The following is a 12,174-nucleotide window of genomic DNA, read 5'->3' on the forward strand; positions in this document are numbered from 1 at the left end:
TAATAGCACTAGGAAAGAAGGAGCACTTGTACAAATTTGTCCTAGCACATGGAACGAGGACTGTGAATTAAGAACACGTTTATCAGTTAATCCGAAATCTGTCTACATCTGTTTCTAGTTTTTATACACATTTCAGAGTTTCCTTCAGATTTGTAGAGAATTACATCATAGCTCAAACCTCCCGCAAGGCGTTTAAATTATAACTACAGCGGTATATTTTTTATATAGGCCTATATATAGGCTATATCTACGTCACTCAATAAATTATCTTATCTAATGAAATACAGACATTACTTCAAAAAAAGAAAATGATTACGCCCTACGCGTGTTCCTATGTCAATCTAGCCATACATTTTAATCAATAACTTAAGTTATTCCGTATGTTAGCACGGGTGCTCCACAAGGTTGTGTACTTTCTCCTGTACTATGCACTCTTTACACTAATGACATAAGAAGCATCTATGACTCAGTTAAACTCATTAAATTCGCTGATGATACTGCCATAGTCGGTCTTATTTCAGGAGACGAAACTCAGTATCGAAGCTCGATAGAAGAGTTTACAAACTGGTGCACCGACAACTTTCTAGAACTGAATGTAACAAAAACTAAAGAACTTATAATATATTTTAGAAAGCTATTGAGTTTGTATAGAAAATAAAGTCGCTGGGCTGTTTTTCTTTGTCACAGTTCCAAGGTGGTCTTCCCACGAAAACTTGTTATTAATGATAACGCCTAGATATGTATATGCCTTCACTTGTTCTATAGATGTAGTGTTTATTTGCAGTTCATATATAGTTTGTTTTTCCTTTCTGAAATCTATTATAAGTTCTATAGTTTTTCCCTATATGTTGAAAACTATGTAGCCTAACAATCTGCTATCGTTAACAAGATTAATCAAGATTGGCCTCGACATGAGAAGTTGAAAAAGGAAAAGACCGCCAATGGAAACGTCATATGACTTTATAATACTACTAGCAGCTGTAGGTGATCATCTTATACTTTCTTCTGTTATTTTGCATAAAATTTAATTAAAATAAAATACGTAGTTTTGTTGACTGAATGTCGTACAAGATATGCGGAGCACGTTCTTGATTTTTGCCAAGATGAAAGACGTTTACCAAAGTCAGCCATAACGTATCAGTCGAAAAGAGGAATTCATTCTTATAAGTATATGGGAAGCGTGGTCGAGAGGCCAAGTGCGCTTGAACTTGGCTACCTAGAAGGGGGCTCGAGGTTCGACAACTGGGAGGGTAGACCTACACCTCACAGATGAGATTGGACCAAAAGCGCTCTGAGCATGCTATAAGCATGAAAGTAGCGTTATATAAAAGCTATAATAATAATAATTTACCCATAATAATACTAATAATGTCTTGTCCACGAGTTTGAAGGAATATGTAGCAAAAAAATGTCATATTTGAGTGTGTATGACTGTGTATATCTGTTCTTTGTTGTCAAAAGGCAGCACGGAAAACCAACTCCTAGATACACTGGTCCACAAATGAGATTGGACCAAAAGCGCTCTGAGCATGCTATAAGCATGAAAGTAGCGTTATATAAAAGCTATAATAATAATAATAATTTACCCATAATAATACTAATAATGTCTTGTCCACGAGTTTGAAGGAATATGCAACAAAAAATGTCATATTTGAGTGTGTATGACTGTGTATATCTGTTCTTTGTTGTCAAAAGGCAGCAAGGAAAACCAACTCCTAGATACACTGGTCCACAAATGAGCATGCTATAAGCATGAAAGTAGCGTTATATAAAAGCTATAATAATAATAATTTACCCTTAATAATACTAATAATGTCTTAATGTCTTGTCCACGAGTTTGAAGGGATATGTAGCAAAAAAATGTCATATTTGAGTGTGTATGACTGTGTATATCTGTTCTTTGTTGTCGAAAAGAAACTTTAAAAACACATTATAAATTATGGATAATTTTGGAGGCTTGGAAGTCTTGGAGATCTTGCCGCCCTAAGCGCCAAACGGAGCGGGAGAACCAAAGTCTAAGTATGTCTTACCAAGAACTAATAAACAAAATGCAAAGATATATAAGGAAAAAAAGCCACTTCCGGCCTAATTTGTGATTCAACTTTTTAGTCAAAGAAACGAAACGGACTAGTCCAACATATCCCATTGAAATTCCATTATGATTGTAAACCATAAGTATTTAAGTATTTATTACTTAAAGAACCACTGACAAGCGTGTCCATTTTTCCTTAAAAGTACATTTTAGTTTAAACAAAAGTCACCGCAATTTCTTCTGAACAACACTCCCAAAAACTGCACTTTCACTTTGTGTTAAATCTGTAATCTAATAATATTGTGTAAAAAATAAAGTTGGTGAAAGAGGTGGAATGGTGGCTGAGTGGTAAAGCTTGGCTTTCAAACTGGAGGTCCCGGGTTTGAATCCTGGTGAAGATTGGGATTTTTAATTTCTGGATCTTTAGGGCACCTCTGAGTCCATCAAGCTCTATTTGGGTGCCTGACATTAGTTTGGGAAAATTAAAGGCGGTTGGTCGTTGTGCTGGCCACAGAAATAGTTGACCTTTACATCATCTGCCCTATAGATCACAAGGTCTGAAAGGGGAACTGTATGTTTAACTAATAAAAATATTTCAAGTTATCGTGAAGGTGAGCCTACAGTCTTCAATACCTATATTATATGTAGCTTAGAACAAAAAAAAAATATATGTTTAACATACAAAGAGATATAACAATACCCACAATAAAAACATAACTTTAAAAACTGACTCCAACAAAGAAAAAAATTGTACATTATGAAACATTTTACTAGACCAACAATATTGTTTTGAACACAAAAGATAAACAAAGAGCTTAAAACCAAAGAGCTTAATTTAAAACAAAATCATAACAGTAAGCATTGTTGAAAGTAATAACAATATTAAAACCAAGAGCTTTGAACAGACACAGTGGACTATGGATCTGGTGGTACATATGGATGGGGTGGTACTCTTGTGTACAATGGCGTTCACATGACATGGTAATATAACTTTGTATAGAGTACAGTAAGTCCTAGAAACTTCAAAGCAATTTAAAGCTGAGCCACTAACACAAAGATGTGACAATGAAAGAAAACAAAATAGAACTGACATATCAATAAACTGAATATAAATCATGTTGAGCTAACCATAGCTATGCCTAGGATCAATGGACATCATGTTCACAGACTGATGTGTCATTTATAAATAAAAAGAGTTCAAGTAAGAACTCTGAAATGAATACAAGATAATTAAGTTGATAGTAAACAGCAAAATGTCCAGGTCATTTTATGGGGAGGTTTATGTTCTATAAACAAGATTCCACAAAGAACAAAATGAGTTTATTTTCATGTTGGTATTTACTATCACAATATGCAATCTACTTTGGGATTTTTGGGGCACCCTTGAGTCCACCCAACTCTAATTGGTACCTGAAAGTAAAGATGGTCATCATGCCACATGACACCCTTCTCATTAACTGTTGGCCAAAGAAACAGATTACCTTAACAACCTCTGCCTTATTGATCACAAGGTCTGAAAGGGGAACTATAGATTAGCTATTGGTATATTTGATAGAGCTGTGTTTTTGAGAATAAGGCAAGCTATTCATACTGCAGCAGTACTTATTTCTATCGATTGATTAAAGAAATAGAACATTTTACAAACAGAGAAAGTTTTGAGTATCGAGTTGGATAGTAAATTAAAGAGGTTTAGACAAAAAATTAACCAGATGAAAATGGAATGTAAAAAAACATTTTTCTTTAACCCAAACCCTTTAGATCCAGTACAGACTCAGAACATTGGATGAGCGAAAAAAAAAAATAAAGGAATGTTTAATTTCTTAAGGAAATATTGAAACATGGTGATAAACTAATGATAAACTTATGGCAACCTTTGGTAATTTAGTTAATATGTTAATCTAAATATGAACAAATAAAAAGAGTTGAACTGAATGATACATCAGTTGGTTTGTATATGATGGCTTATAAAGTGTTTAGATCTATTTTTATCTCGTTCTAACAAAACCCAGAAAATGATTAAAAAAAAATAAGACTTTTGAAATGGGAAATATAAACATTCTGCTAAAATCTGATAATAATAAATAATAATAATAAAATCATTATTGTATTTTTTTAGTAACGTTTCAAAAATTATGCAAGATTGTCAGTTGCAAAGACCATGGCGTAGCCCATTTCATTCCCTTCAACTATTGAAAGCAATTATCTCCACTAATTATAAATTAAAAAAACAACTTGAAAATATAGGTCGTACTTTATTTTAATAATTCCAGATTGCATCCAATGCATTTGTCATTCCTAATCATGCTTTTTTCATAGATGTGTAGATGTGATCTGAATCATTTATTTTGACAAGTTTTCATATGGAGCTGAAATTTGACTCCTGCTTAAAGGTCCCATCTGTAGTACTTTAAGATTTTAGTGAACTAACAATTATTTTGTATTTTTCCAATTATGAATATATTGCCCATGCAAAGGTAAGACATAATCTTACTTTAATTAATAGGTTTCTAAAGAATGTATTTAATGATCAAGTACAGCATTTGATATAAACTTGTTATCTATCTAGTATTATTTACACTTTCGAATCTCTAGGTTCTGTGTGAACCAACAGCCTTTTTATTTTATAAAAAGTAATTACGTTTAAACATACAGTAAGCGTTGATTTTTTTAAAAAATGTATAGGTTATATTACTTGTTATAGTTTCTCTAGTTGTAGAACTCAGGATTTTATTTTATCCCGTCATCAATGCATGAATTTTTTTCCCAGTTACCCAATTGCTACTGTTCAAAAAACACATAATCACTATTCATTATGGCCTACACTATATTTGTATCTATGTTTTCTACACAGGGGCCATCACTTTGAATCCTTTCCCGACTCATCATATTCTGAGTTAAGATCTAAGTGAATTATTTAACATAAAAAAAGTTTAAACAAAACCTCATGTCATGATTCTTACAAAAGAAAAGCCCTAGGTAAGAACACAGGCCACTAATGCATTTCACTTTACATATTAAAATGAAAACCAATCAATAAATAACTCATTGAGTAAAAAGCATGTAAATGATAATATAAAAAAGAAAAATTATTTGTTTTACCAGTATTAAAAAATGAACACTACATGTTTAATACGTCAACTTTCAATAAAGCATTTTTTTTTTAATATAGTAATCATACATTAGTTTTATAATCTTTTATTCATAAAAAAAAACCTATACATAAACAATCAACATAGGTTCATTATATATGAATGTGGTTTAGAAAACAATGAGTGAAAGCACATGCTGCATTGAAGTTAAGTCTTTTTTCTTCATTTGTTAAGAATGTACCCCAGTCTAATTCAAGGGAGACAAGAATAAAAAATTGTAATGCATGTTAGAGGGTTAACTTGGAAACCTCATAGAACCATGCAGCTACAAAATAAGCCAATCACTTTAAATAGTCCGTAGTAAGCAAGTAACATGTACTAGGCATACAGGCATTCATTGTAGCATTGTTTTGTATTGTTATAGTCAATATTTGAATACTTTTATGCAGACAGAGAATGGCACTAAGTTTGCTTTCAGTCACTTAAATGTACAAACAAATGGGGTCATGAGACAAGGTCCTAACCTTTTTGTACACACTGTACAGATAAAGATAATTCTTTGAGCATGAAAGGTTTTTCGATAATTTTTATCACATTGTATTTTGTCAACAAGAATTTGACTTCACCCATGCCCTAGACTAAGTTTTAAGTTATCAATAATGTCAGCCGGTTCTGTCACTATTTAACAATGATGGGCCCCCTTTAAAGCATAATTTTATTTGTTTTTGGGCTCGATTTGGTTATTCTGGCCTCATTTCATTCTTGTATTGGAGGACAACTGCCGATATTAATAGTTTCCAATTTATAATGAGGAGATGATGTCACTTTAGTTAAGCTACTAGTATCTGCATATATGCATTGCAATATCCCACAAAGATTAAAAAATTATCTATGAAATAAATCTAACTTCAGATAGAGAAATAGTAAACACATTTGTGCATAATATATGTAACTTAAATAATGAAAAAGTTGTTTTTTTTTCAAATTAACAATGGGAATCGGACTTTTTGTTTTAGTCAATCATACTCATAGTGTTTACATTTTCTGAATACTGTTTTACAATTTTTCATCATTAAGTAAAATTATATGCTTTTACAATATCAAAATCAAAATAAATGACATTGACAAGGGATCATTATTTGCCAACAAAAATTAACATATACTTTGGGGTTAAGATGGAAAGCGCAGTTAAATCTTGGGCTTCAATTTGGGAGAAGCATTTCTGATGACAAACAGTTACTTTCTCTTTAAAGTCTTTGTTGCCTTTATTTATTTTATGGCTGCCACTTTTGAAGATCAAGGCTGAAATAAAAAGGAAGTCGGCATTGATTTTATTTAATCTGAATGTCATCTCTAAATGTCAATCCTCTGACATCCATATATTGTGCCAAGTAACTCATTATCAGCATCTTGTACCAGGTAAGTCTTGACCAGTGACTTGCACAAAGCAGGACTTGACCTCAACTTGTTCCACACAAGACTCAGACAGTGAAGCGAATGCATGCAGAAAGACAAAAGTAGAGAAAAGAAAAATTAAAATGACACCAGTTTAAGTCAAGTACAAATATAAAGAGTAACAAACTAGGAGTAGATCAGAAGTTTACAAGTCTGAAATAAAAAGAACATTGTATATATTAATTCAAGATACAAAGTTTCTTTTTTTTAAAATAATATATAGTATTTGCAGGCACCAACAAAACACATTAAATGAAGCAATAGTTCTGAAAAAAAAATGTTGAAAAATTAGTATTACTAAAGTGGAACTACTGTAAAACACTCATTTGGTTCTTATTAACTAAATGTTCCAAGAAGTTTTGAATCTATGAAAACATTTGTATACAAAATTAAAGCACACAAATGATCACTTGATGGTAAGAAATACAAACAATTGTATTTAAGTACCTTACAACAACTAATGTTGAAGTTTGTTTGGATTTTATAATGTATCGATTGAGATGTCTGAATTTTAAGACAAGATCTAAGGTTAGATAACGTGACTTTTCACTAACTAATTCTTGCCATCAATTTGCAACCTGAAAATAGTCAATCAAACATTAATTTAAAAATAATAATAATAATAAAATGAAACAATAAAGAAAATGAATATTTTTGTTTTTTTTAGAATATTTAACAAAAAGATTCTACACCAAATTGAAGATGCTTACATATCCAATGAATGCAAGCGGTGAGGACACACATTATCAATTAATAGTTTATCCACATTGGACAGGCATCACACATGTTTGAAATATCAAAGTCAGCTTGATCTCTTGTATACAAAACTGAACTTTGGATATTTTCTTCTGAATCAAAAATCCTTTCAGAAACAGTTTTGAGTATGTTTTCCCAGCATGCCCAAGTCCCAGCTCATCAATGTCCCAGCATTACTTTCTCGAGTGTCTTGTTTTATTTATGAAGTTCGGCATCGTTTGTGTTTTTTAAAATGACATTAGAGTCATTCAGGGTTAAAAGGGAGATCATCTGATTCCCTGCTTACCCTTCTTGTACAGATGAGTTTGAAATGAGAAACTTAATTCCCACAGTGAGCAGACATAAAGCTGCAGAAGTTCAGACTAAAAGTATTTCTAAACTGTTTAAAACTTCTTACCTCTTAACCCTGTAAATAAAATTTAATCTTTTTTAAAAATGTTGTCAAAAACAACTTTTAAAATATAGATTTTTAACAAACACGTTCAGTATAGTTGACATCCCATGATGCTTTGAAATGTTAAATATGCAAAATGTGACAAAACCAATTAAATACTTCTGCCTATATTTACTTAAAGCTAATATAAAGAGATGTTTATGCTGTCACGTGACACTTAGCCATGGTAGAGATGTTTATGTTTTTCAATTTTTTACAATGTACTCATGACAAAAGTGCATCCTTTTTTTAATGGTAAAGTTTTTAATTAGTTTCTTTTGTCACATAATGCATTTCAGACATGTCTTTCTTTAAATTAGGATTTTTTTCAACTACATAGCGATTAATTTAGAAAGTAGCATTGTTTTTCAGTTTCATTTCCCCCAACTATTTTTAGAAGTAGACAAATGGACGTACAACAATCTGCTGAAGGTTTGAATTATTTTTTTTCTTCAATCTAACAAAACTCAAAGCATCATGATACATCAGTAGACATGAACTTACCAGATTTATTACTGAAGAAAAGAAGTTACAGTTAAAAATGAGCTCCAAACAAACAAGTCACACTAAAGGCTGGACAGAGAATGTCCTGTTAAGAAAATAAATAGTATACACAGAACACCAGACCTTTAAAACTTAGAAAAACCCAAAACAACATTCCTCATCACTGTACAAACTTTTTTGTTTGTATAAAGTTTTTTTTTTTTTTATGTCTGCTCAATCCTTTATCTGTTACATCCTCAGGACTTGGGTGATGCTTGCTTTCAATCGTATCATCAGTTACCAGACATCATAAATAAATCCTGAGAAATAAACATACACTATATTACATTATATTAATGACCTAAAGTAGTCAATCAGACAGAGAAATCAATAGAGAAAATTAATCTAAAAATGTTCACAGATATCCTGATCAAAATTCCTTTATCGTATTTTCTCTACTTGTATAACTAGATCTTTTCCCAGAAAGAACTGCTCAGATCTGTTAAGATTAGTTAATTTTCCTAATGAACCAATTTTAAATTATTTGGAAGAAATTAAAAGCATTTCATGAAAATGCTCCTGATCACATTTCTAAGAAAAACATTAAAAAATAATTCTTTTTTTACTAAACATCATACCTGTCAAAATGATGAAATCAAATGATTTATTATTTTTTGTGTGTGTTATTTTCTGGAAATTTTTTTTACATTTCTAATTTCTCTAGCTATCTTACACTGTGCCCCCTGTAGAATCTAGTAGATTTAGACATTAGAACAAAAAAAAATTCTTTCTAAAACATCATCAAACTCAAAACAAAAAAAAAAATCACTTACCTACTTTGTTGTTACAGCCTAGTTCTCTGCAAATTAAGAATAATTGGATCTCTCTACTTTCTTTTTCCTTTCTTTACTATGCTAGTGACTGTGATACCTGCTACATTTAACAAGTCTACTCAGATGTTAACTGGTCTGAGTTGGCAGTAGATTTTAAAATGGATAGTCAAAAGTTGAGCTGGTTCCAACAGGCGCTACAACGGCTGGTCAAGTTTCTATTTTGTCTTTTTCACAGAGATACAAATAGAAAAACTTTCTCTGAAACTATCAGCATCCACTTTTAGCTCGACTTGGGAAGCACATCCGCAGAAGTAGAGAAAGTAGGTCAAGGTTAGAAAACATAACTGCTTTAGTGACAAGCACATTGAAGAAGCAAAACCGGGGCAACAATTAACTGTCTCCATATTAAAATTCCTTCCTAAAAAAAAAAAAGTTTTGAAATAAAGACAATAATCATATTGACTGTGCATTACATGGCCAACAAGTCATTATGTTGATTTGTGTTTCACAATGTGGACATAACATTGATGTCACTGAACTATATACAATGATTAAAAAGTGATGGGTTTTCAAAGCAAGTTTAAACTGAAGTTTGAGCGAACGATTAATTTAATCACAAGATAACAATGTCCAAGCAACATACACAACATGAGCCGCTAGTCCTTCATGTTTCTGTCTTTACGCGAGGTTGTCATGTGAGTACATATAGTTATATTTGGCATGGAGATGACAGGCCGACGGAAGTGTACAGGAATACTAATAGGGTGGAACACTGGAGGTCCGTCATGTTCATAATTGTTTTCAAACAGCCCTGCGATATTAGTGTTGTGAACTGAGATGGGCATATAATGAGTTCCTTGAGGATGGAGTATAAATCCTGGCAGAGCTATGGACGAGTTTTCACCACCATGAGATGCAGTCTGATTGCAAGATTTGCTGCTGCGTCTCTTTGAGCAATCACTAGATGCTGAAAGGGAGTTAATCTCATCCGAATTAGTGGAGTTGTTTCCCCTGCTCTGATCCTCTAAATCTTCTCTATAGATGCCTGAAGAGCTGCCGATGCGGTGTTTGTTACTTTTCCATTTTATGTGGCTCTGGTCATCCTCCAAGTCTCGACTGCTGGTACTAGAGCTAGTGTCGCTGGGTTGGCCATGATGATGGTGTTGGCCATGATGGTGGATGTGATGGTGTAAGTGATGGCCCTCTTCTGAGAACCTTTTCGTGATATTATGTTTAAACTTGTAAACATTGTCCCTAGAGATGAGAAAAATTCACATTAGTCACTTGTTAATAAAAAAAAAATGTTGAACTCTAAATAAAACAATATTTAAAGACAACTTACTCTATGATAATACCATTTTCTAATTTTCATATATAAAAGACTTTATGCTTCTCATTATCTTTTGGTTGAAAATAAAATACTAAAGTACCGGTATTAGTTCTCTGAAGACCACTATAACAAACTTTGGTGAAAGGAAGTAGCAATGATTAAATATTTAAAAAAAAAGAAAAAAAAAAGAAATACTTTTGAAACTGATACAGAGCATTAATTTATTATCATAAATAGATTTCCATTATGGTAAGCACTATAAAGATCAACCCTGATGCCATTTTGCTCACACTGGCGTAGAGGAAAGTAGCTGCTGGCAGCATCATGGCCCCTGAAAGAGATGTTTGGAAAGCTCTCACAATGGCCACGGGACACACATTTGAAGCCCAGAGAAATGCCCTTGTAGGGGACAGGCGCAGAAAAGAAAACTTAAATATATACCCCTGATGAACAACAGCTTTGCCTGCATCAATGTGAAAAAATATGTAGGTCACAACTGCGTTTGCATAGCCATGTGAAACACTGTATTCATCCTTAATCATCGGAATCGAAGACATTGCCATTATGGTGTTTTAATTCTCAAGGAAGAAAAAAAAAACTTTGTGTCTAGCCTATAACCTTTGACCTCAATACTATTAAAGTAGGAAGAAGCAGTAAGAAATAATATTTATATATAGAAAAAATATTGAATTGTCTTGTTTTATCCTATCATTTAAAGAATAAATAACTGCTACCTATTTAAATTGCACTAATCAATTTTTATTTCATTTCTTTTTTCTACCCAGAGAGTAATGGGGAGAGATGTTCAACAAATCATGTGTGCAGACAAAGGCTTAAGTGCAGGTTTTGTACCCATTCCAAGTATTAGTCCAACATATTAAATAAGTATTGAGTCTTTGAGTACAAGTGCTTTTTTTATGTTGCTGTAAATGTTGGTTTAGGGTTTTAAGCTTTTGTTTTTACTTTCTTATCTCGAAGTGATTCTGATCAAATGATTTCATGAATGATATCACTCTTGTGAATATTTATCAAGGAACAGATAATTGTGTTTAAACATCACACTAAAATCAAAATTATTACCAACTCTGTGCAATAGATCAAGAAGGAAGTTATTTCTATGTCTAACAAACCGTAACAACTAATAAAATGTACTAGAAAACTTAATGGTGGCCTGGTTGTGTGGTATGCACTCAGGACTTTTGTCTTAATGGTCCCTGGTTCTAACCCTACCGGTTCCATCCCACACTGTCCTGCGGGAGGTTTAGGATAGAATGTAATAATCTACCATTCTGAAGAGACATCAAAAACATAATACAATAAAACAATGTAAATATGTGAGAAATATCAAAGTTGTCTTTTAATGCCAATGAAATAAATTTATTAAAAAATGTGAAACCTTGAGGAGGTTGATCCACTTGGTGATGTTTTCTCATGATTGGACATGTCCGACACGTAGCCACTACTTCCTGTTCCATTCTGATCAGACCCAGACACAATGGCATTCAGATGATTGGAGTAGGAAAACAATGGTACCATACCTGATGACAGAAAGATCAGCCTTGTAATATCTGGAGCAGTGACACATGGTTGTAATATAATTGATAGCTTACTGAACAAACAATGACGAGATCATAAAAATGTTGGAAATAATAAAATTTTTTTAATGTTTAATTTTTGTACATTATTTTTAATTGAAATAAAATTAAAAAATCTAAAGCTTTGTATTATATAGTGATTCTGAATGAAAGGGTGAAAATTTCTAT

At 32.3% G+C, this 12,174-nt stretch overlaps 1 protein-coding gene across 7 annotated transcripts in view; it reads right to left on the reverse strand.

Annotated features, from left to right (window-relative positions):
- Positions 1–2,776: 2,776 nt before the first annotated feature.
- LOC106066091 (transcription factor cwo-like) overlaps positions 2,777–12,174 on the reverse strand; it is a 37,256-nt gene continuing 27,858 nt past the window's right edge. The window contains exons 9-12 of one of the 7 annotated variants that reach the window (XM_056025731.1): positions 11,808–11,949; positions 9,082–10,335; positions 8,393–8,568; positions 2,777–7,154 (exon numbers count right to left, since the gene is read on the reverse strand). In XM_056025731.1, coding sequence (XP_055881706.1) covers positions 9,738–10,335; positions 11,808–11,949 — 740 coding nt within the window. In that variant the 3' untranslated portion in view covers positions 2,777–7,154; positions 8,393–8,568; positions 9,082–9,737. Of the gene's footprint in view, positions 8,569–9,081; positions 10,336–11,807; positions 11,950–12,174 lie in introns of all 7 variants that reach the window. The other 6 variants (XM_056025728.1, XM_056025729.1, XM_056025726.1 and 3 more) reach the window with 6 other exon arrangements.

The sequence above is a fragment of the Biomphalaria glabrata genome, chromosome 4, assembly GCF_947242115.1.
Source record: "Biomphalaria glabrata chromosome 4, xgBioGlab47.1, whole genome shotgun sequence".
NCBI lineage: Eukaryota > Metazoa > Mollusca > Gastropoda > Planorbidae > Biomphalaria > Biomphalaria glabrata.